Source organism: Silurus aristotelis (genome assembly GCF_946808225.1).
Source record: "Silurus aristotelis genome assembly, chromosome: 21".
Lineage (NCBI taxonomy): Eukaryota > Metazoa > Chordata > Actinopteri > Siluriformes > Siluridae > Silurus > Silurus aristotelis.
The window spans coordinates 4,582,773-4,606,042 of NC_139594.1; the positions used below are offsets into that span (position 1 = coordinate 4,582,773).

The 23,270-nt window shown below is 41.0% G+C and overlaps 1 protein-coding gene across 1 annotated transcript in view; it reads left to right on the top strand.

Moving 5' to 3' along the window:
* Window positions 1-682: 682 nt before the first annotated feature.
* The window catches only part of col5a3a (collagen, type V, alpha 3a), a 99,557-nt gene continuing 76,969 nt past the window's right edge, over window positions 683-23,270 (top strand). Inside the window, 4 exon segments of the mRNA XM_083524271.1 lie at window positions 683-1,111; window positions 19,344-19,511; window positions 20,937-21,150; window positions 21,282-21,444. Of these exon segments, the coding sequence (XP_083380397.1) occupies window positions 1,033-1,111; window positions 19,344-19,511; window positions 20,937-21,150; window positions 21,282-21,444 (624 nt within the window). The 5' untranslated portion in view covers window positions 683-1,032.

A 23,270-nucleotide genomic window follows, 5' to 3' on the forward strand; every position in this document is an offset into this window, starting at 1 on the left:
ATGGCCTCTCTGTGCTCTGCTGAAGTGCACTACCATCCCTTTAGTTTTGTCAACGTTGAGACCAGGCTGTTACCTGTTTCACCTCCACTCTGTATGCTGACTCTTTGTTCTTGCTGATGAGACCGACCGCGGTTGTATCATCGGCGAATTTATTGATGTGGATCATGTAGTGAGTCAGCAGAGTAAACAGCAGTGGGCTGAGCACACAGCCCTGAGGGTGCCCAAGTGCTCATTGTGGTGCTGTCGGAAATGCTGTTCTTAATCCAGACTGACTGAGATCTCCCAGTCAGGAACTGAGGTCTCCCAGTTGTTTGTTTGTTTATTTATTTATTGTTACACGTACATACAGTAAAAGATGAATCCAGGTTCAACTTCTATTATATATTTCTGCAGATAGATAGATAGATAGATAGATAGATAGATAGATAGATAGATAGATAGATAGATAGATAGATAGATAGATAGATAGATAGATAGATAGATAACGTAGATAGAGAGTATTCAGTTGTATAAGATCTAGGACAATAAAGCTCATTATCATCATCCTCATCATCATGACACGACATGTCTGATGGATGTGCAGTGACTAAGTGATTGTTATAAAGTCAGAATGCAATATGAGCCTCTTCTCATCCCCAGTGTCCGTGGGAGGGGTGATGAGAGAGAGAGAGAGAGAGAGAGAGAGAGAGAGAGAGAGAGAGAGAGAGAGAGAGAGAAGTTTTGGGGAGGAAACGCACAAGTGCGCATCAGAGAGCGACAGATAGAAAGAGAGAAAGAGAGAGAGAGAGAGAGAGAGAGAGAGAGAGAGAGAGAGAGAGACCGAGGGAGGAAACTGGATGCAGGGAGGTAGTGCAGCTGGGACACTTCGGGAACGAGGACACTTCTAACCTGGACCTTCTGTCTTCACCTCTGCGCCGGGCTTCACTGTAACTTCGCCCTGTCTCCGTTTTCTCCTCCTTTTCTTGCCTCCCACCGCCGCATGGCTTCAGTGTAACCAGCGCGTCTCCTGGCTGGAACTGCGCACTGTCCAACATGAACCGAGGGACGGGGGGACAGGAAAGAGCGTTCCTGGCTCTCCTCATCATCTTACACACCACCACAACACACGCGGGTAAAGTATCACAGGGGGGCAAACGAATCCGTAGCGCTTTGTAAAGTGTGTGTTTTTGTAAGTGGGGAAATTCTTAGGGGTGGCAAGGTGGGGTAAAGAGTTTTGACGGACAGAATAGTTAGCTCTATGGGGTAACATTTTCGAAGGTTTATTTATTTATTTAAGAATTGAGAGGGTCTAAGATGCCCCAGTGGGTAAATGTCGGGGTAATTAGAATATCGGTATTATTTGTACTGTACAGTAGGAAATAATACCTTATGGGTTTATTTAGCTCCTGACACCTTACATAAGTATATAAACTAATCTTTACACACACACACACACACACACACACACACACACACACACACACACACACACACACACACACACACAGTTTTTATTATCTAGTTTGAATGATAAATGTAAATAATATTATGAATAACAATGAATAGAATTTTCATCTATACTATCTTACTCATCTGTCATTTCATTTCTCTATTTATTTTGTTGAAGAGATTCATTGCAGTGAATTATCTTATTAGACAAATAATTGGCCTTTTTCATTTCTTAAAATTCATTCTAAAGTAAAAATGGAAGCATGTATTGTAGTTCTATTTTCCATGTCTGTCCACAACTCATTACTAAATGCATGCAATTTGGCAATTTGGGATGAAGACTGAGTTGACACCAGTACATTCTTTTCCCAAGGACTTCATTCTTAAAGAGTAATTAGGACTCATCATAATAGTCTCTAATATAAGACTCGAGGGTCTTAAATCTCAAGGCTCTATAAGTTCTAGCTATAAAGAATGGACATGTAATACAGTCAGATGTGTGTAAGTCAGCAGAGAGAATCTGCAGCCTACACAGATTTGTTCTGAACCGTGAGTCATTCTATTTGAGACCATTGGTTGGAAAGAGTCAAGTTCTGTTGAACATCTGCACGTGGGATTTAAATTGCTTATCAGTCACTTATTGTTTGGATTGCCATTTTCTTGACTACAGCACAAAAATTCAACAGATCCTGGGTGTTTCTTTTGTGGTGTGGGTTTCAAGAGAATGTAATGGTTCAGTGAACAACTAATGTTAGCGAGCTAATTAGTTTGTTTCTTCACAACTATGTGACAATCTATCTATCTATATGTACTTTGGGTTACATGCTAGCTGAATTTCATTGTTTTGTACTTGTACTTTGCACAGTGTCTAAAAGAAAGAAAGAATCTACTCAAATCTATGTAATTAAGAGAGCTGAGATGCACAATGAAGCTGCTGCTTCACAATTACCAGTTCCCAAACTGCTCTTTCTCATCTGTTGGCAAACATTCCCAAAATTTGCATTGAAACCTGACACTAGTAGACTCTTTTCCTTCCAGATCACCTGGAATCATTTTCCATAAAAACCATGATAGCACAGGTATCATTCTAATTATCAAGCATTCCATCTATGATCAGTTTGATCTCTTCATGCAGTACGCTGCAAATTTGAATTTATCATCAGTTAACTTAGATCTAAAGAGATTGCATAAAGATAACTGCTTTATTGGTTCGTATTTTTGATCGATTGGATTATTCGTTTCGTTTTCTTTACATAAATATTATATAAGGTGGCTTTGTGTGTTCCTCCTGTTTCTATGGGCTCCCTCTAGATTCCCTGCTTTCCTCCAATGGCCAAAAACATGACAGTAGGTGAATGAGATACTCTAATTGTTCCTAGATGTGAAAGTATGTCTTGACCTCCGATCCGCTGTGACTCTGGAGCGATTATGGAAGATGAACGAATGCGAGAGAACATGGAAACATTTGCACAGCATTGCCTAGTGTTTTAGAAATGCACAGTGTGATAGCATGTAGGCCTAAAGTTAAACCATTAGCAGATAATTAAATGAGAATATGGGCTGCTGGCATGTAATCAGATTTATGACTAACACACATGGTTAAATGTGTGAATGGTGCAGCAACTCATGCAAGCAAAAAAATAACGAACAAAAAACGTTCTTTCCTGCTTTTGTGTAACTGCACATTGATGACAATAAATAAAACGGCTGAAGAAAAAGGCGATCTTGCAAACATCTTCAAAATGTCATGTTTTCTTTTTTCGGACCACATTTGGAGAGGTGCCATTTTTTTCCTCTTCGTTTCACATGCTCTTTTATGTCGGCGTTTAGCGTGCATTCCCCACCCTGGCAAACAAAAAAACTCAACCGAGGGGAGTTCAGGCGTGTATCACCACCCCTTCATGGGATCCTGTTGCTTCACCAGAGAACATGTTCTCTCTTTGATCCCGCTATGTATATAAAAAGGGCGGATCAACTAAAGGCTACTGGTTAGACCTTCGGAGATGCTTTCGAATGGATCACCTGAACATTTCCTTCTCATCAAGCCGGACCTCCCTTCTGCGCTGGAACTCAGCGCTCGGTATTCTTTTATTTTTTTTTATTTTTTGATGAACTATAAGCCTTTTATCATATCTCCTATGCATAGATAACATCCAGCAACTTTGAGCGGGCGCCCCTCTTTGGTCTACAAGCAGTTGTGTAAACATCTGGTCTGCAGAGATGAAATCGCCTCTTCCTAAACACACAGTCTGTGTATTTTTGGAGGCTTGAATTTTTCTTGCAGCTATCCAACATCTCAGGTTGTGCAAACACGGACAGCGTCTTGCCTTGGACGATGTTGCACATATCAATGGGGATTCCCTTTTTGGCAGCTTTCTGTAACTTGGGGTAGCGCTAGAATGAGTTGTTTGTGGACAAACTGCTCCTTAGTGCAGGTGTCTCATGCAAGAAGGGGAAAGGAACTCACAATCTTGCATCAGTGGATCTTCTGGAAGGTTCCTGTCCTCGTTCTGCGCTCCAGAAGCGGATTCAGAGACGGGTTAAAGCGCACAGGGCAATGCAGCGCTGTTCTCGTTATAACATACAACATGCACCAGCCACCCACAATGTTCAAGCACATCAAAGGCAGGAAGTCATATGGAACAGCCAGAAATGAGGATGTTTGCTGAGGATGCTTCATGCTTGCAGTCATGCAGCCTCGATGCTTCAGATCCATCTGTCTCGAGGTCCACGATGATGCCAGGATCCAGGAAAGTTTTCTGCATGATGAAAGCAGTAAATCATTATCATATCCGAGGGCTTTAGGGCAACTAGGGCCTGGTCCAGACTTTCAGCTTCAGTTAAATACTGTGATATATCTAGCTGTAGCGGTAATGGTTTTTGACGTTCCGGTAGAAAGTAGGAAGTACAGATGAAATGCCAATTAACCAAAAGAAGCGGTTGTGACCAAAACTTGTTTGCTTCTAATAGCAGTTATTTAGTTGCGAATCCACAAGCCTTCTTCAAGAAAATGCTTAAAAAGAGGCACATGTACATTATAGGACAGGGAAATTTGCTCTTTACATATCCCAGCGATGTAAGGAAGCTGTGTAGGTTCAGCTGTGATGCAGCACACCTGGACCACAGTGGGTCCAAGAGTGGCAGATTGGCAAGACTGGGGCCGGAATTCCCAACCTTCTAATCAGGAACCCTGAGCCTTAACCACTGAGCTTCCATTTTTACACATATATCAGTATTGTTTTTGTTCAGAAGTAGTTTCTCTATTCTCTAATCTCTATTCCAAATGAAACCAGTACAAGTACATGTGCATGTTACTGCTTTTAAATCTCTGGTTTACTAGAGATTTAAAGCACTTTTGTACGTCGCTCTGGATAAGGGCGTCTGATAGATGCCGCAAATGTAAATGTAAATGTGCATGTAAGTAGATTACTAAATTAGCATAAAGCAGTGTGTTTGTGTGAAGGTCAAATGATGGCATACGACACAAAAATGGACAAAAGCTACTATAAAAGTTTGAGGTTGAGCTTAAAGCTAAAGATCAGCAAAGTAAAAACAAAAGTAAGGCTGTAGTGGTGCTAGCATAGAGCGAAGAAAGGACCAGGTAGAAAACTAGCATAAAATGGTGTTAGGTTTTATGTGGATCTGATGTAGCAGGTGCCTCCTCTGTCTTCATCCTCCTCTTTATATTCTTCTTATATGATGGTGACGGCTGAACTGCTATTTCCTAGGATGGATTTGATTCAAACAACTTTTTCATTTGAAAGTGAGACCCTCAGTTGTAGGGTTTTACACAGAAATCGAGGAACCAGAAATGAATGGAAGTTGACGTGTGGGTTTGTGAGAGTTGATTTCTTAAAATATACAGCATTTGGCAAATGACCTTATCCACAGTTACTTATACAATGGTGCATTCAAGAATTAAGCTTCTTGCTCAAGGGCCACAGTGAAAGCTTTGTGGTTCTGGGATTTGAGCTCAGTCAGATCAGAAGTCCAGTATTGTAGCCACTGAGCTACTAGTTTCTGATGAGAAAACTCTTCCTCCAGTCAGCATCTGACTGGTTTTCTCAACCCTGAATGTCTAAATCATTACACAGCCGGTGCTAAACAGGTCCCACAATATTAGATAATGTTAGATTAGATTCAACTTTGAATCTTATCTAATGAATCTTGGATCTAATCCAATGAAATGCAGTTAGCAATTAACCAGAAGTGCAAATATCAATGTTTATACACTGATCAGGCATAACTTCATGACCACTGACAGGTGAAGTAAATAACACTGATTATCTCTTCATCGTGGCACCTGTTAGTGGGTGGATTTATTTATTAGGCAGCAAGTGAACATTTTGTTCTTAAAGTTGACGTGTTAGAAGCAGGAAAAATTGGTGAGCGTAAGGATTTGAGTGAGTTTGACAAATTGTGATGGCTAGACGACTGGATCAGAGAATCTCAAAAACTGCAGCTTTTGTGGACCATTAGTTTTGTGGTGGGTATCTATCAAAAGTGGTCCAAGGAAGGAACAGTGGTGAACTGGCGACAGGGTCCTGGGCAGCCATAGCTCAATGATGCACGTGAGGAGCGAAGGCTGGCCAGTGTGGTCCGATTCAACAGACAAGCTCCTGTAGCTCAAACTGCTGAAGAAGTTGATGCTGTTGATGCTCGATGGGACAGAACTGTTTTGGCAGCAAATTGTGGACCAATACAATTTTAGGCAGGTGGTCATAATGTTATGCCTGATCAGTGTATATAAATATACTAATATTCACATGTATATACAATAACAGCTGAAATTAAATAAGTAAATAATAAGCAATTTGCAAAAGCTGGAGAGACGCTGAGCCTCGCATTGTGCATGTGCCACCATCTTGGTCTTTGTCTTTGGTCTTTGTCTAATATAAGACCTCCAGTACCATGTGATGCCTGACAATCAGCTTGGTGTTTCAGGGTCCTACTTCAGCATGATTCTCCAAATAACAGGACCAATCTTTTTTTGTGAGGCTTTCCAGTCTTCTGGGTAAAATCTGTGTTTTTGCTGCATGCATGGTGGGAGCAACAGTGTGTGAGTGGAGATTATCTGGCACTGAGCGCTGCAGGTGCTTCCGCTGTGGATGCAGGAGCTTTGGCTTCTCACTGAGAGCAAACAGCAACAGTGCAAACTGCAGCAAGAGTAAAAGGATCATGTAACCATGTCCCGGGTTTCCATCCATGCACCCATGCTCACACACATACACACTTATACATTCCACCATACACATGCACCACTTGCTTGCACCAAAGCTCTCAAGCTCTCGTAGCTCCATTGCTCAAGATCATCTTGATCTAGTGTTAAGAACCAAATTCTATGGACATGTACTTGAAATGTATGAGGTACATTTAAAGATGGCCCATTTGTACAGTTTAGATTTATGAATGCCTTGTACTGTATCTGACAATCCGAGAAAAAACATCTCCAGCCTTCATGATGACTTCGTAGACAACAGGTTTTTTGTATTTACTGCAAGCACAGATTGAAAACTGATGGTTTGGTGTGGTTTAAACCACTAGAAATGTCCGTTGGGGATGTCTGACTTTTTTATCCTTTTTTTTGTGCACGTCATTGAATATAAAGGCAAATTGTCTACGCAGCTTCTTTGGTAGTATATTTCTTTTCATCAAGATTCACTCATTGGAAGAGATGGAAAAATATAGAAATAAAAAGAAAGATGCCAAAGACCTGTTTTGGGACACTGAATTACATTGTTGCTGAATTCTCAAATCTGCTTGTTCAGAAGTTTCTGTAAGTTTTTTTGTCAATGTGCTTATTATTGTAAGTAACAACTCATTTATAGGGACTGGTTTAGTGGATAATCAAAAAGTCATGATGGACTCTCGAGTGGTGCAAAAGAAAATCATCTTGCAAACACATCGAATCCCAATGGAAGACCAATAGAGCAAATATGACCATGCTCTCTGGGAAGGCTGCTTCTCTCTGGCCAGTCACAGAAACACTAGACAATCGTGGGCATCTGTGAGTTTAAGTATGCAAAAGGGGGCAGATAGTATTGAGTGTGTTACTCTGCCCTGTGATGAGCAGCAGTTCAGGATGATTGTATTGGTCGGGTTTATGTGTCTTGGAAGAACCGTGTGTTAACCCCTAACCCTATCTGATTGGTAGATATTGGTAGATTGAACAACAATATACAGTAATAAATCGGTACTTGTCGGCTGCGGAGCTAGTCAAATTCTGTACTCTGTGTTTCGGCACTCGTTGCATGGTTGTGCTCGAATTATGTCAATGCTCTTGGGGGGTGTCCTCCTTATTGAATTATCCAATTTCTATTAATGTAAAGTTACAAAACCAATCCTTCAACACTTTTCTTTTAGAACTAATATTGGCATATTGCCACAAAGAGATTATTGCCACAGTCAATTTTTTGGCCCAATTTCATAATAACCTAATACAAATTATATTTTTATCTGAAAAAAAATCTAATTTGTTATGTAGCAGCGGCAGCACAATCATTTAAATGCATCTAGTATCATAGTTTTAATAAAAACCAGGAGACCTCTCCCAAAGTACATTTTTTGCACTTTATGGTGGGTCTCTTAATGCTTTTAGGGAGTCTGGGACCCCCTGCCCCCCAGCCCCTACCTCAATTGGAACACTGGGTAAAATAGAAGCATGAAGAGTTTGTTATCTTGATAAACAGTGCCATAGAGTCCCCTCTTTATGCACTTTCTTTATTCCTTATACAGTAAAGTACTGCATTAAAAAAATGCTTGTTCGGTACTTGTCAGTTACAGCACTGAATGCTAAAATGTTCCTAAGTGAGTGTTACCAGGAGCTTACTTGTCCTGCGGTCATTATGCAATATAAATGTAACTATACACGGATAAAAACTGCATATTGTTCTTTGTTTTAACACTTACAATTGTGCGCCTACAACTTTTTGGTAACAGTTTGGAGAGGAACCACATACAGTATAGCCAGGTGTCCCAATACTTTTGTTCATATACTATATATGTAAAAGGAAAATAATTTAATTTGCTGTTGTAGCACTGGTCTTCCATTAGTACAGCATGTTTAAGTGTTTTATTCCTTACGAAAGACATAAAAAAAAAAAAGAACCCTGAGAAGTCTATGAGGTTTCTGCTGCTTGGTTGCCTGCTGCTCATGGTGGAAAGCAGTCCTGTTGTTCTTCAGTCCTCCTGTTCACAGATCTTTCTCTTCGCCAGGACTCTAGAGGACAAAGGTCACAACCAGGCTAATTCCATTAAAGCCATCCTTGTAAAACCAAGGTACATACTGTAAATGCTCCAGCTGGTGCTGCGTCTCAAACATTAGCTGCATCCATTACAGATGTTTGGTTTAATTCCGCTCTTTTGAGTAGGAGTAGCCTTGTTTGGAAAATAGCCTCGAAACCCTCATAAGGTTGCTGTTGAAATTTACGACAGGTCATGTGTAGACAGTGTGCTGTTCTGTGTAAATCAGGGTGTGGAGTACAGGAAGGAGATGGCTAGCTGTGGGAGAAGAGCTTGTTAAGCCTCTCTCTTTAGCTGGGAGGGATTTTGTTTCTGCGGCTGGCGTGGTTTTGTTGTTGGAGGCCATGCGGCGAGCTGTGTGAAGAGCATGAGGAGAGAATAAATGAAAGATCAAGTTTGCTAAGTTTAAGAAGCAGAAACTTCAGACTTGGGCCATATGAGGCCCAGGTTTCTAGGGGCTCAAGAGCATTTTTAAACACCTTTATATTATGGCTTGGATTGGTTTGGTCTGATTTGTAGGTGTGTTTAACAAATTTGGTATGTCACTCCCCAGTCATGCTTAATGGATAAAAAGGAGGTAGGGATGTCCTTCCTTCCTTCCTTCCTTCCTTCCTTCCTTCCTTCCTTCCTTCCTTCCTTCCTTCCTTCCTTCCTTCCTTCCTTCCTTCCTTCCTTCCTTCCTTCCTTCCTTCCTTCCTTCCTTCCTTCCTTCCTTCCTTCCTTCCTTCCTTCCTTCCTTCCTTCCTTCCTTAATTCCTTCCTCCATTGTCACCTAGATTTACAGTTTCCCCGTTTTAATGTGGAAAAATGTAAATTGTTCCCTCATCAAATAGCTCACACCTCTCCTATTTCCCATCGCCCTGCTCACAAACAGCTAAACACAGATTTGTGACATTCCACATACAGAAACCCAACACTGTCCTTACAAATCTAATAATAATGCCACAACAGATTGTCCCAGAGTTACAATGGTTTAACTTACAATTTTTGAACCTAAAGATGCAACAAAATAAAAAAAAAATATATTACATTTGACATGGCAGGCAAACGTAGCAGCATACGCTACAACCTCTACACGTGAAACGATGCGCTTGCTGCCACATACATATGTCCTGTACACTTTATACATTATGGTACTGAAAATTGCTCTGTTTTGCTAATTATGTCATTTGTTAAATATTAAAATACTGATTCTGCATTCTTTAAGGTTCCTGGGTAGGCTAGGCTATGCCTCGACTTACAATATTTTCATGTTATGATAGGGTCATCGGAACGCATCTCATCTTTTAGATAAAGGAAAGTCTTAGGTTAAAAGGCTCTGTGGTGTCTCTATAACAAATTGTCTTATCAAGCTAGAAAATTCCAGGAATATGTTTATTGTAAAAAAAAAAAGAAAAAAGAGAAAAGGGACCGTTTGTGTTGGAAATTGCATGTATTGTTGTCTAACTTCTTGTCCCTGTTTATGGGCTGCAAATGCCCTTTTTTGTGTCTACAGACAATGAAATGGACAAAACCCCACAGAACCCTGGAGCCATTGAGCGATGACCTCTTGAGGGTTTTCAAGGGGGTGGGGATCCAATTTGGGATTCAGTGCACGTTTGAATTCATGTTTTATGCATTCGGAATAAATCTATACAAGTAGAGGACCGGAATGTTGGGATCAAGCCACGACAATCTTCGATCTGAGATATCAGTTATCTGAGGTGAGACCCAAAAAGCGGTCTTGCAGTGAGGGACACATCCAGGCAGGTGTGGTGTCAGAGCAGTAGATCGTATCTCATCATCTCTGGTGCATGGAGGGCTTGATTTAAATGCAAACTGCATGTGGTGTTTGTTGCCAGAGTGTTGTGCATGAATGACAGGAAATGAAACGCACAGGTAGAGCCGCCCCGGGCTGATATGTCTTGGCTGGATGTGCGGTGTAAAGCAGACGTAGCTCAGGTGTGTGACTTGTTGGCAGGAGGGGAAAAAGCAAACGGCGTGTTGGGATTAGGTTTGAATCAGAGCCTCGGCCTGGCATCGCGCCACCTGCCTGTGGGGCTTCTTTATAAAAGCGAGGGAGGAGGAGGGGCATTCCTCAAGCCTGTGCAAATGCCCATTAAAATAAAACGAGACATGGGAAGTGGAAGAGACTGTTTGATTTTTAATACTGGTTTTCACAATGTTCATTGTTCCTTTCTCTCGGGCCTGTGATGAAGATAACATTGGAATGAACTTCCAATAATGCTGACGTGACTATTTATATTTCTGCAGCCTCTTTAATTGTAAATTACATCTTACATCACATTGCAGGATATATGAACTATGAACCATCGTGCATTTCTGAATGTTGCACCAACAAAACACAATAGCTTGGACTTGACGTTATGTACAAGCTAGCAGATTATGAGTTATCAAGGTTTGGATTAAATCTAGTCCAGTTTCATAGAGCGCTAAAGATTTATAATAATGTTCAGCATGCAGAGACACAAAATGCTGTAAACGGTATTTACTTAAGAAACATCGTTGTGAATGTGTAAAAAATTTCCCTCTCCCAGGAGGCATTTCCATTTTTCGTCTTACTTTCCCAGTCCTTTTTAGTTTTTTATTGCCGTGCGAATTAGCCAAGGTGAAAGGTCAGAGATTTTGGCAGGGCAATGTTATTCGGAGTCTGCTGGAGCACTTTGGTGTATAGCATTCGACTCACTGAGATGTGATTGTCACATAAACATGTTTGTGTGTGTTTTGATGGCTGTAATCTAATGTTCAGCATCTCTCAGGTGCTCCCAAAGGAACATTGTATAACAGAGATTTCAATACAAGTGCTAATGAAGGGTGACAAGTACCAGGTGGGGATGATCAGTTACATTGATTAGATCAAATTGGTATTTATAGGATCCAAATGTCCACACATGAATAGGAATATCTCGTAGTTTGGATTGTGGGGACAATTGACAGGTCCTTTGAAAAGAAAAGCTTGTTTGAATGAAACAGAAACAGCTTATAAAATATAAATAAGCCAAATTGATTTATTTTGCTTACTGAGGCGAGTGCTAGATTTACGTCTAGACATTGCATTAATCCGCTGTATTATTATAATTATAATTTAAGTGGAAAGTCCTTACTAGGATTGGAAGACAAAAAAGACTTAAAGCATGCATTGCACATACACCATATGGACAGTAGTTTGTGGACACCTGACATTTTTATTCATATGTTTTTTAACATCTCATTCCACATTTAGTTCCCATTTGCTAAAATAATAACCTTTACTTTTCCAGAAAGGTGTTACTCTAGATTCAGCCACAAGGGTCTTAGTGTATTCAGGTACTGATGTTGGTGAAGTGTGGAGGCCTGGGGTGCAGTCAGTGTTCACATTCATTACTGAGGGGCTCAGTAGATTTGAGGGTCAGAGCTTTGTAGAAGGAGATCTTCCAACTTCCTGTTCAACATTTGATGTGTAAGGGATAGAAAAATATAATGAAAGGACAAATATATAAATAAATACAAACAATATTAATATTCACTGTGTGGAAAATTCAGGAACTCTATTCAATAAATTTTATTGCAAACCTTTACATAATGCAGCTAATATTCACTTTTAATTCTCTTTATATGGATTGTGTTTGTACACGTGTCTTGATGGAGTCATGTGTTTTTACAGTCAAATCCAGAACTCTTGGTCTTCAGCAAAGGTTTTGCCGAATACAGCTGACAGGCTGATTGGAAGCAGCTCTGCATATGTATGCATTTATATTCCCTGTTTTTTTTTCCCTACCCGATGTCTGGAAACCTTTAAATCCACACCCGATGTTCTCAGCAGTGCCATAACTTGGCCGTTTTCTCACTTGTCTCCCTGTTTAGTCTGTTGCCATGCCTTGCGTCGCTCTGCGCTCGGCCTCTGAATAAAAGGCATCTGCTAAGCAAATAAATAACACCATAAAAAATTCAACAATGTTTTGTGGGCAGCAGCGAGCAAACTCTTCCCACATGTTTAATTTATGCAGAGAAGAAAAAGACAGCGTGAAAAGAAAGACAGGCAGGGGGCAGCTCGGAAATACGGGTCCACTTCAGCCGTAAAATGCTTTATATGCTAAAACCTGTGTAGAAATGAAGCAAATGTTACCTCGGTTAGCTACATAGAGCAAAAACTCAAAGCTTGGTTACAGTACATTTAGATGTTTTAAAACAGTAAAAGTTTTACTTAATTAATAATGGTACATTGTGTATGATTCAGGTTAGCAAGTGCTAATTCATACGCAAGACAATGAGGTGAAAGAACCTGTAGGAGAAAAAAAGGAAAATCTCTGAAACAGAGACAGTGTTTAGAAACAGTGTTTAGTCAAAAGCTAGTAAACTATTTTGTAGTTGCTGCAGCTTAACACAAGTGGCATAAGTTAAGTTTAAGACAGACAGCTAAAGTTTAATGTAAATCGAATCTCTAAAACTGAAATCTCACTTCTTCAAGTCAAGTCAAGATGCTTTAATTATCATTTCTACATTAATTATCATTTTCACTGTGTACACAGTACCCCAGAACCCTAGAGCCACACTAAACAACATAGAGCTACAACACAACATAAAGCTACAAAAAGTGCATCGAGTGCAAACAGTGCAGACAAAAAAACAATGCAGACAGACAACACAAGACAGTGTGGGAAAGATACACATAACACAAAATAGCACTGACCAGTAAACCAACTGTATACTCTGAATATACAATACTGTGCAAAGAGGACGATAAAGACTATGAACAAGAGTAAATGTAAACAAACACAATCAGTGCAAGAACAGCAGTATCAGCAGTCAAGAGGTGCAAAAAAACAGCATGTAAACGGTATAATATGGTTAAGTATAAATAATAATTAATAAATGGTGGTGGAATGAATTGAGATGAGTAATGAGAGTGTGTTGAGTTCAGTTTGTACAGTTCAGTATCACAGTTGAGTGTGTGTGTGAATTTCAGTTTAGTTCTGTGTATTGAGGAGCCTGATGGCTTGCAGGAAAAAGCTGTTTCACAGTCTGGATGTGAGGCCCGAATGCTTCGGAACCGCTTTCCTAATGGCAGGAGGGTGAAGTGTGTGTGACGGGTGTGTGGGGTCGTCCACAATGTTGTTAGCTTTGTGGATGCAGTGTGTGGTGTAAATGTCTGTGATGGAGGGGAAAGAGACTCAGTGTCCTGTCCTCAGCTGTCCTCACTACCCTCTGTAGGGTCTTGCGATCCGATCCAGTTCCCAAAGCAGGCAGTGATGCAGCTGCTCAAGATGCTCTCAATGGTCTCTCTGTAGAACATGGTCAGGATGGGGGGAGGGAGATGAGCTTTCGTCAGCCTTCTCGGAAAGTAGAGACGCTGCTGGGCTTCCTTGGTGATGGAGCTGGTGTTGAGTGACCAGGTGAGGTTCCCCGCCAGATGAACACCAAGGAATTTGGTGCTCTTGATGATCTCCACTGAGGATCCATCGATGATCAGTGGGGAATGGCCGCTCTGTGTTCTCCTGAAGTCCATAACCATCTCTTTCCTTTTGTCAACGTTCAGAGACGGGTTGTTCGCTCCACACCAGGCTGGTAACTGTTCTACCTCCTCTCTGTATGCTGACTCATTATTCTTGCTGATGAGACCCACCACGGTTGTGTATTTGGTGAACTTGACGATGTGAGTCAGCAGAGTAAACAGCAGTGGGCTGAGCACACATCCCTGAGGGGCCCCAGTGCTCAGTGTTCTTAGCTGGCTTATTAAATGTTTACAACCTAATAATAGTGAACTAATAGTGTTTGCTGTGCTTTGGCAGGCTTTGGCAACTGTTCAATTAGTCACTATAAAAAAAGTAAAGATTCAAACAAAACTAAAAATAATAAAAGTCATTTTAAGATTATTTTGTTTAATAATAATTACAAACAAATCAGTAAGAAAATAAAGAATATTAAAGCTAAAACAGTGAAAACCCTCTATATTAACATTAACTAGCATTAACCTCTTGTTAGTATACAAAAAAAATTCTTAGTTAAATCTCATACACATTAACCTGCTGCAAGTTCATGCTAGATTATTAGCAGTTGACTACCTAATTATTTATTTAAAATGTCATGACTACTCGTTGGTGTTTCTGTTCTGTCTGTGTTTTTAAGAATTTCAATATATTTATAACAATGAAGAGGTCTATATTTTACATTCAGTGATTTGTAATTTTTTGAGGCGACATTTTCAGATCAAGAATAGAAAGCAATCATATCCAGAGAAGCAGTTGTGGTTTCATGGCACAAAGAGCTTTAACGAACCGTAACAAATACCTGGTATCTTCTGCATGCACAGGCTTTTAGACAAGAGCAAACATTAAAAGTGTCAGGGAGGATGCTAGCCTGGGCGGAGAGCAGCAGATGAGTCTCTCATTTAGAATAGCGACAGACAGGTACCAGGTGCAGCTTAAATATCATCAGGCTAGACCGTGCCATAAGTCTATCCCATAATGACAGCTGTGCCTCACCACCTGCACGACCGATTTCAACACAGCTGCGATTTTTGAGCTTCCAAAGAATGACAGGTACATGCAATACTTCGACAAATCCCCCACTTCCAACCGTCATGCTGTTCCAGGTTTATTGCACTCCACCACCTCTTAAAGGAAACAACTAATCCGGGCTAGTTTGTATTCTAGCTAAGTGGTGTAACTAAACATGAATACATTATTCATGAACAAATATGGACATGATTAGAATTTTCTGTTTGCCGAAAAGGATCACAGAGGGTGGGAATGGAAGTGTGTATAATGCAGGACATGAAAAAGTCACACAATCGGGAAATCGATGTATACGTGCAGCCAGATATGAAGCTCACAGGATAAAGAAAGACCACACTCATTAGCATAACATTTTATTTATTTATCCATTCATCTTTAGTAACTGCCTGGTCAGCGTTCTTGGTATTTAAATTAGGCTATTATTTAGCTTTTACTTGGGAACCCAGCCATTAGGGGGGCACAAGCCAGTGTACTCTTAGTGCCGGTCCCAAGCCCGGGTAAATGGGGAGGGTTGCGTTAGGAAGGGCATCCAGCGTAAAACATGTGCCAAATCAAATATGCGGATCACAAATGAGAATTTCATACCGGATCGGTCGAGGCCCGGGTTAACAACGACCGCCACAGGTATCGTTAGCCGACAGGGTACCGGTGGAAATTGGGCTACTGTTGGCCGAAGGAGGAGAAGGAGAGGAGGAAGGCGTCTACAGAGACGGCAGGAAAAGGAGCAGTGTAGGAGAGTAGAGGTTCGGGTTGGTACTTTAAATGTTGGTACTATGACGGGTAAAGGGAGAGAGATAGCTGATATGATGGAGAGGAGAAAGGTAGATGTGTTGTGTGTTCAGGAGACCAAGTGGAAAGGGAGTAAGGCCAGGAACATTGGAGGTGGGTTTAAACTGTTTTATCATGGTGTGGATGGGAAGAGAAATGGTGTAGGGGTGATTCTGAAGGAAGAGTACAGTAAGAGTGTAGTGGAGGTGAAGAGAGTTTCTGATAGGGTGATGATCGTGAAGGTGGAAGTTGAAGGGATGATGATAAATGTCATCAGTGCCTATGCTCCACAAGTTGGCTGTGAGATGGAGGAGAAGGAAAGATTCTGGAGTGAATTAGATGAAGTGGTAGATGGTGTACCTAGGAAAGAACGATTGGTGATTGGGGCAGACTTTAATGGGCATGTAGGTGAAGGGAACAGAGGTGATGAGGAGGTGATGGGTAGGTATGGTTTTAAGGAGAGGAATGTGGAAGGGCAGATGGTGGTAGATTTTGCTAAAAGGATGGAAATGGCAGTGGTGAACACGTATTTTAAGAAGAAGGAGGATCATAGGGTGACGTATAAGAGTGGAGGAAGGTGCACACAGGTGGATTATCTTCTGTGTAGGAGATGCAACCTGAAGGAGATTGGAGACTGTAAGGTGTTGGCGGGGGACAGTGTAGCTAGACAGCATCGAATGGTGGTCTGTAGGATGGTTTTGGAGGCGAAGAAGAAGAGGAGGAAAGTAAGGTTTGAAAGAAGAATAAGATGGTGGAAACTGAAGGAGGAAGAGTGTAGTGTGAGGTTCAGGGAAGAGGTCAGACAGGGGCTTGGTGGTGGTGAAGAGGTGCCGGATGATTGGGCAACTACTGCAGGAGTGATGAGGGAGGCAGCTAGAAAAGTACTTGGTGTGACATCTGGAAATAGAAAGCAAGACAAGGAGACGTGGTGGTGGAATGAGGAAGTGCAGGAGAGCATTAGGGGAAAGAGATTGGCAAAACAGAAGTGGGATCGACAGAGTGATGAGAAAAGTAGGCAGGAGTACAAGGAGATGCGGCAGCAGGTTAAAAGGGATGTGGCGAAAGCCAAGGAAAAGGCATATGAGGAACTGTATAAGAGGTTGGACACTAAGGAAGGAGAAAAGGATTTATACCGATTGGCCAAGCAGAGGGACCGAGCTGGGAAGGATGTACTGCAAGTTAGAGCAATAAAGGATGGAGAGGGAAATGTGTTGACTAGTGAGGAGAGTGTGTTGAGAAGATGGAGGGAGTATTTTGAGCAGCTGATGAATGAGGAAAATCAGAGAGAGAGAAGGTTGGAGGATGTGGAGTTGGTGAAGCAGGATGTAGATAGGATTAGTAAGGAGGAAGTGAGAGCAGCGATTAAGAGGATGAAGAATGGAAAGTCGGTTGGACCAGATGACATACCGGTAGAAGCGTGGAGATGTTTAGGAGAGATGGCAGTGGAGTTTTTAACCAGATTGTTTAACAGGATTCTGGAAGGGGAGAGGATGCCTGAGGAATGGAGAAGGAGTGTGCTGGTACCGATCTTTAAGCATAAGGGAGATGTGCAAACCTGCAGTAACTACAGGGGAATTAAGTTGATCAGTCACACCATGAAGTTATGGGAAAGAGTAGTGGAAGCCAGGCTGAGAGAAGAGGTGACCATCTGTGAGCAACAGTATGGTTTCATGCCGAGGAAGAGCACCAAAGATGCCTTATTTGCTTTGAGGATGTTGATGGAGAAGTATAGAGAAGGACAGAAGGAGCTGCATTGTGTATTTGTGGATTTAGAGAAAGCGTACGACAGGGTTGTGGTATTGTATGAGGAAGTCAGGTGTGTCAGAGAAGTATTTGAGGGTGGTGCAGGACATGTATGAGGACAGTGTGACGGCAGTAAAGTGTGCAGTAGGTACGACAGACTGGTTCAGGGTGAAGGTTGGACTACATCAAGGATCGGCCCTGAGCCCTTTCCTGTTTGCAGTGGTGATGGACAGGTTGACGGACGAGGTCAGACAGGAGTCTCCCTGGACTATGATGTTTGCAGATGATATTGTGATTTGTGGTGAGAGTAGAGAGCAGGTTGAGAAGAGCCTGGAGAGGTGGAGATATGCGCTGGAGAGAAGGGGAATGAAAGTCAGTAGGAGTAAGACAGAGTACATGTGTGTGAATGAGAGGGAGGGCAGTGGAGTGATGCGGTTGCAGGGTGAAGAGGTGAAGAAGGTGGAGGAGTTCAGGTACCTGGGGTCAACAGTGCAAAGTAATGGAGAGTGTGTTAGGGAAGTAAAGAAAAGAGTGCAGGCAGGGTGGAGTGGGTGGAGAAGAGTGACAGGAGTGATTTGTGATAGAAGAGTATCTGCAAGAATGAAAGGGAAAGTTTATAGGACTGTGGTGAGACCTGCGATGTTGTATGGATTAGAGACAGTGGCATTGAGTAAAAGACAGGAGGTGGAGCTGGAGGTAGCAGAGCTGAAGATGTTGAGGTTTTCGTTGGGAGTGACGAGGATGGACAAGATTAGAAATGAGTTTATTAGAGGGACAGCACATGTAGGATGTTGTGGTGACAAGGTGAGGGAGGCGAGATTGAGATGGTTTGGACATGTGCAGAGAAGGGACATGAATTATATTGGTAGAAAAATGCTGAAGATGGAGCCACCAGGTAGGAGGAAAAGAGGAAGGCCAAGGAGGAGGTTCATGGATGTGGTGAGGGAAGACATGCAGGTAGTTGGTGTAAAAGAGGCAGATGTAGAGGACAGGGTGGTATGGAGACGGATGATCCGCTGTGGCGACCCCTAATGGGAGCAGCCGAAAGAAGAAGAAGAAGAAGATTTAGCTTTTACTTGGGGAAATAGCACCAACTAAGATTGCGGGTAGAAACAAACTATAATTGTGAAATAAAACAAGCTTTGCACACATGTCTAGACACCAATAATGAACCACAGTCATGTACAGTACCTGAGCTGGAGGAACTGTAATTGCCAGACATTTTAGCCTATAGTTTTTCCCCCCGATGTTTTCCATAGACCTAGTGATAGGGTTCCTACAAATATATATAAAAAATAAATCCTCCTGGCTAGCCCACACCTAGTTTTTATTTCTAGATCTAAATACATATTTATATTTGGAACCCTCAGATGAGAAACAGTATCATCATTCAGCTCTAGACTCAAATAATTTTTGGTCCGAGGGCCTCCAGGGGTCCATAAAGCATAGTATGGTGGTCCTTGTTTTTAAAATTACAGTGGTAGAAATTAAAAGACACCATGATCAAAGTATTATTGTCTATTTTGAAAGAACTTTCCAATGTTTGTAATAGTTTGTTAAATTAATCTGTACTGACAGGTGCTTCATTTTTTTTTTCCACCTAAACAGTATGAGAAACTACATTATGTTCTAGCAAGTGTATAAAAATCGTTACAATTCTTGTTTCAGGTAAACTGATCGATGTCTTACGTGTGCTGGAGCTGTCCGATCAAATGGAGGGCGTGTCCTTGGAAGCAGGTCTATGCACAGACAGAGTTGACAAAGAGGAACTGGACATAGCGTTCAGGATAGACAAAAAGATCCAGCTCAGTGCTCCATCTCGGCAGCTCTTCCCAGGTACACGCATGTATATTGTTTCTAGTAAAAGTGTACGCAATCTGTAAACGAATTATTAATATATGAAGGTGTATGTGTGCAGCGTAAGTGTGGCTGTAAAGCGTCCTAAAGTCTGTAGCAAAATATTTCGATAGAGAAATTATGAGCAAAATGTTTTTTAAACTATTGAAATAATGAAAAAATAAATAAACGATTCATAACTTATCCAAGCTTTCAAATTGTTAAACAATTTTTTTTTTTAATTTTTTTTTTTTATTAAAATTAAAATATGAAACTATACCAATAAATCAAATCATGCTTTAAAACTAGCATATATTTGTGTCAATTATGAAATTATCATTAAACCATAGGAACCATGGGAGAAACTGGAATCTGGACACATTATGGTGTCCTAATATTTATTAGGTCGGTGCATCTCTGGTAATGAGGCTGATGCGATTCGCATCTTGATGTATAGCCAACTAAACGATACATTAAAGATAAATATGAAGCAGCTACTGATGCGATGTGATACGATTCACCCCTATTAGATGCAGTGCGATACGATTTAAATTTGATTCAACACAATACATTTCAATGCAATGTGATGCGATAGAACAAATATGATGCGCTGCAATTTACTGTGTACAGATAGTTCATTTATTTTTTTGGTTTAGACAGACAGCAAATCATTAATTTACTTAAGTGCTTACTGACTTCTAACACATGGCCCCTTCACAAACATGCCTCCATGTCTCCAGGAAGATGCAGCTCTACCTCTGCCATGTTAATCTGTATTCTATTCTATACGCCTCGGCCTCTATAGTGTTGCGATACCATATATTCTTTTAGCAGGAACGGTGCAGTTGTCAGTTTGGCGAGCAGGAGTCAATGTACATATCAAATTTCGGTCAAAAAATATTGGTCACTTTTTAAATAATAAAAGTATATTGCATCTACTAATAATCAATCGTTTTTTACGATGCAGATATGTTAAAAACGATGCATTGCGATGCAAATGCCAACTTGTATCTGATGCACACTTTTTTTAATCGAATGCCAATACCATCCCCAGTCCTTAGTGGTTTTCATTTGATCACTGGACCAATGTGTGAAGCTGGCAAATGCATACTGTTTTTAATGGTGTCCACTGGACACAACATGCCACCACCAGAAGGCAGTAAAATTCCCTGACCCACAGGGGTCATACAATTAAAATACAAACACCCCTAATCTTCTTATTCCATGACCTCATTACACTTGGTGCCATGCTAACGTTACCTTAACTAGCCAAAAACATACAGTGTATTAGAATATATACAGTGAATTACATGAGAAAGGAAGTATTATCGTTGTGGAATGCAACGTCTCTCAAGAATCTCTTTATTTTGATCTAGTACACCGTGCTTACCGTGTGATCGTGACCTTTATACCATGTCCTGATAGACTCCGCTTTTCCTGAAAACTTCTCCCTGATGACGACGGTACGGGCGAAGAAGAACGCCCAGTTTTTCTTGCTGTCCATGTATGATGAACAGGGTGTACAGCAGCTGGGTCTGGAGCTGGGCAGATCGCCAGTCTTCCTGTACGAGGACCACATGGGGCATCCGACCCCTGAACTGTACCCCACCTTCAAGAAGATCAACCTGGCTGATGGAAAGTGAGTATGTGTGTAACTAACAGGATCACACCAATTCACCAGGGTGTTCTGCAGCCCAGTGTCTCCAACTATATTTCAACTCATAGAGATGAAAAATTTAGATATTTTCAACTCTGATTTTGTTTCATTAGGTGGCACCGGATTGCCTACAGCGTAGATGGAAAGACAGTCACACTGTATTTGGATTGTAAAAAGGTGGAGACGCTCGATCTGCATCGAGGAGATGACCCTGTGGTCCGCACAGATGGTGTTACCGTGTTTGGGACGAGGCTCCTGGACAAGGACGTGTTTGAGGTAAAATATGTGAGACAATAACAAGCAAGGACATAGTGGATGATCTAAATAAAAGGGGTGTAAATCTTCACCGGTTTCATGATTCGATTCGATTACGATTACGATTACGATCAACACGACAACGTTGAATCGCTGATTTTTCTATATTATTGCACATGGCAAAATTTTCAGCAATAAATACAAGCATATATGAACTCCCTTTTTATTTTTTCTTCTCCAAGAAAGAGTGCATTCATAAATGTAGCAAACTTCAAACGGAACTACAGAACACAAGCAGACAGCAGGTGCATTTAGAACTAATAAACACTAGCAAATACTAAAAGCACATTAAACTCTTAAAAAAGTATACAGGAAGTTCCAGTGTTATGATGGTTCGACTTTTTCAATCTTACGATGACGATAGCGATACAAAAAGTTGTAGAAATATTGTTGTAGAAATATTGTAAATATTGTAATTTACGTACGATACTTTGGCACAATCTCCTACCTTGTGAGATGCCATGCTCTCGCCAGCGTTCAGTTGTCCCGGTTTTAGAGCACGTTTTTTTGCTATTTTTTGTTTTTTTTTAAAACCCGAATTTAGCCCTTGTCCTTTTTATTGATGCCACTGGACGCTGAAACAGATCGCATCCGGCTTTGCCCTCCACTCGTGTACCCGTATACTGTACAGTTTCAGAATGGTACTGTAAATTGCTGTTTTAGCAAAATTAAATACTGGTAAAAACTAAAAAACAAATTACAGTATACTACCCGTTACTGATCGTTATTCTTAAATACTCTTGTGTAGACTAGGCCATGTCTCGGTTATGATATTTTCTAGTTATGATGCTGTCACTGTAACACATCCCTATGGTAAATCAGGGACTGTATAGTGTAGTATAATTAAAAATAAAATTTTATGCTATAAATGAATAGACATGAACTTATAACCCAAAATACAGTGGAACCCGGTTATGTCGATGTCCTAGGGGGTCGCCAAAAAGCATCGATATAACCGATGATCGAGATAAACGAAAATCAAAATGGCGGCAGTATATTAACGTGCTTGAAATTTCTTTATGTACATGATGTGCGTTAATAAATGAGAATGTGCATGCACGTGTTTTTGAAGTTTTTTTTTACACAACAGCGTTGCTGCGATTTGTTTGATGAAGGCATGTTATAAAAATACATACAGTACATGTTTATCTGTCAGGAATCCACCGGTGTTATCGCTCATGCGTATCCCGGTACATGTCTTCCCACCGGCACTCTCTCAACTGCTGCGCTTTTCTCCTACCAAGCGCGGCTTTCGCCTCCCGTTCATCGCATAACATTTAAGAACAAAAGGCATATGTGCACTAACTAACAGCAGAGATTCACCAGTATACAATACAACACCTGTAGCATCTGTAAGGCTTGATTTTTCCGCCACTTCCGCGAGTTCTTCTGCGGCTGCACAGCGCCGATCGACATAACTGACGTTAAATGGCAAAATTTTCCCCCCTTAACCGATAAAAAATGCTCAGACAAGGCGAGAATTTGGCGGTTTCACTTCAAAAACGTCGACTTAATAGGGTTGTCGAGTTAACCGAGGTCGAGATAAGTGGGTTCCACTGTAAATAGTTGAAAAAGAGCTGATTCATTGTGTGAATACGATCAATATTAATGAACAAAACATTCTGCACTGTTTGAATATATATTATAAATATTTATTGGCTGAGCTAAGTCCGTCTTGGCACTGGCAGGCGTCAGCATCTCAGGGTGAAAACGTGATTTTTTTTAAGTTGTTGGTGTTCCCTACATGTTTTATTTGTGTGTGACAGGCTTTACACACAGAGTGTGCA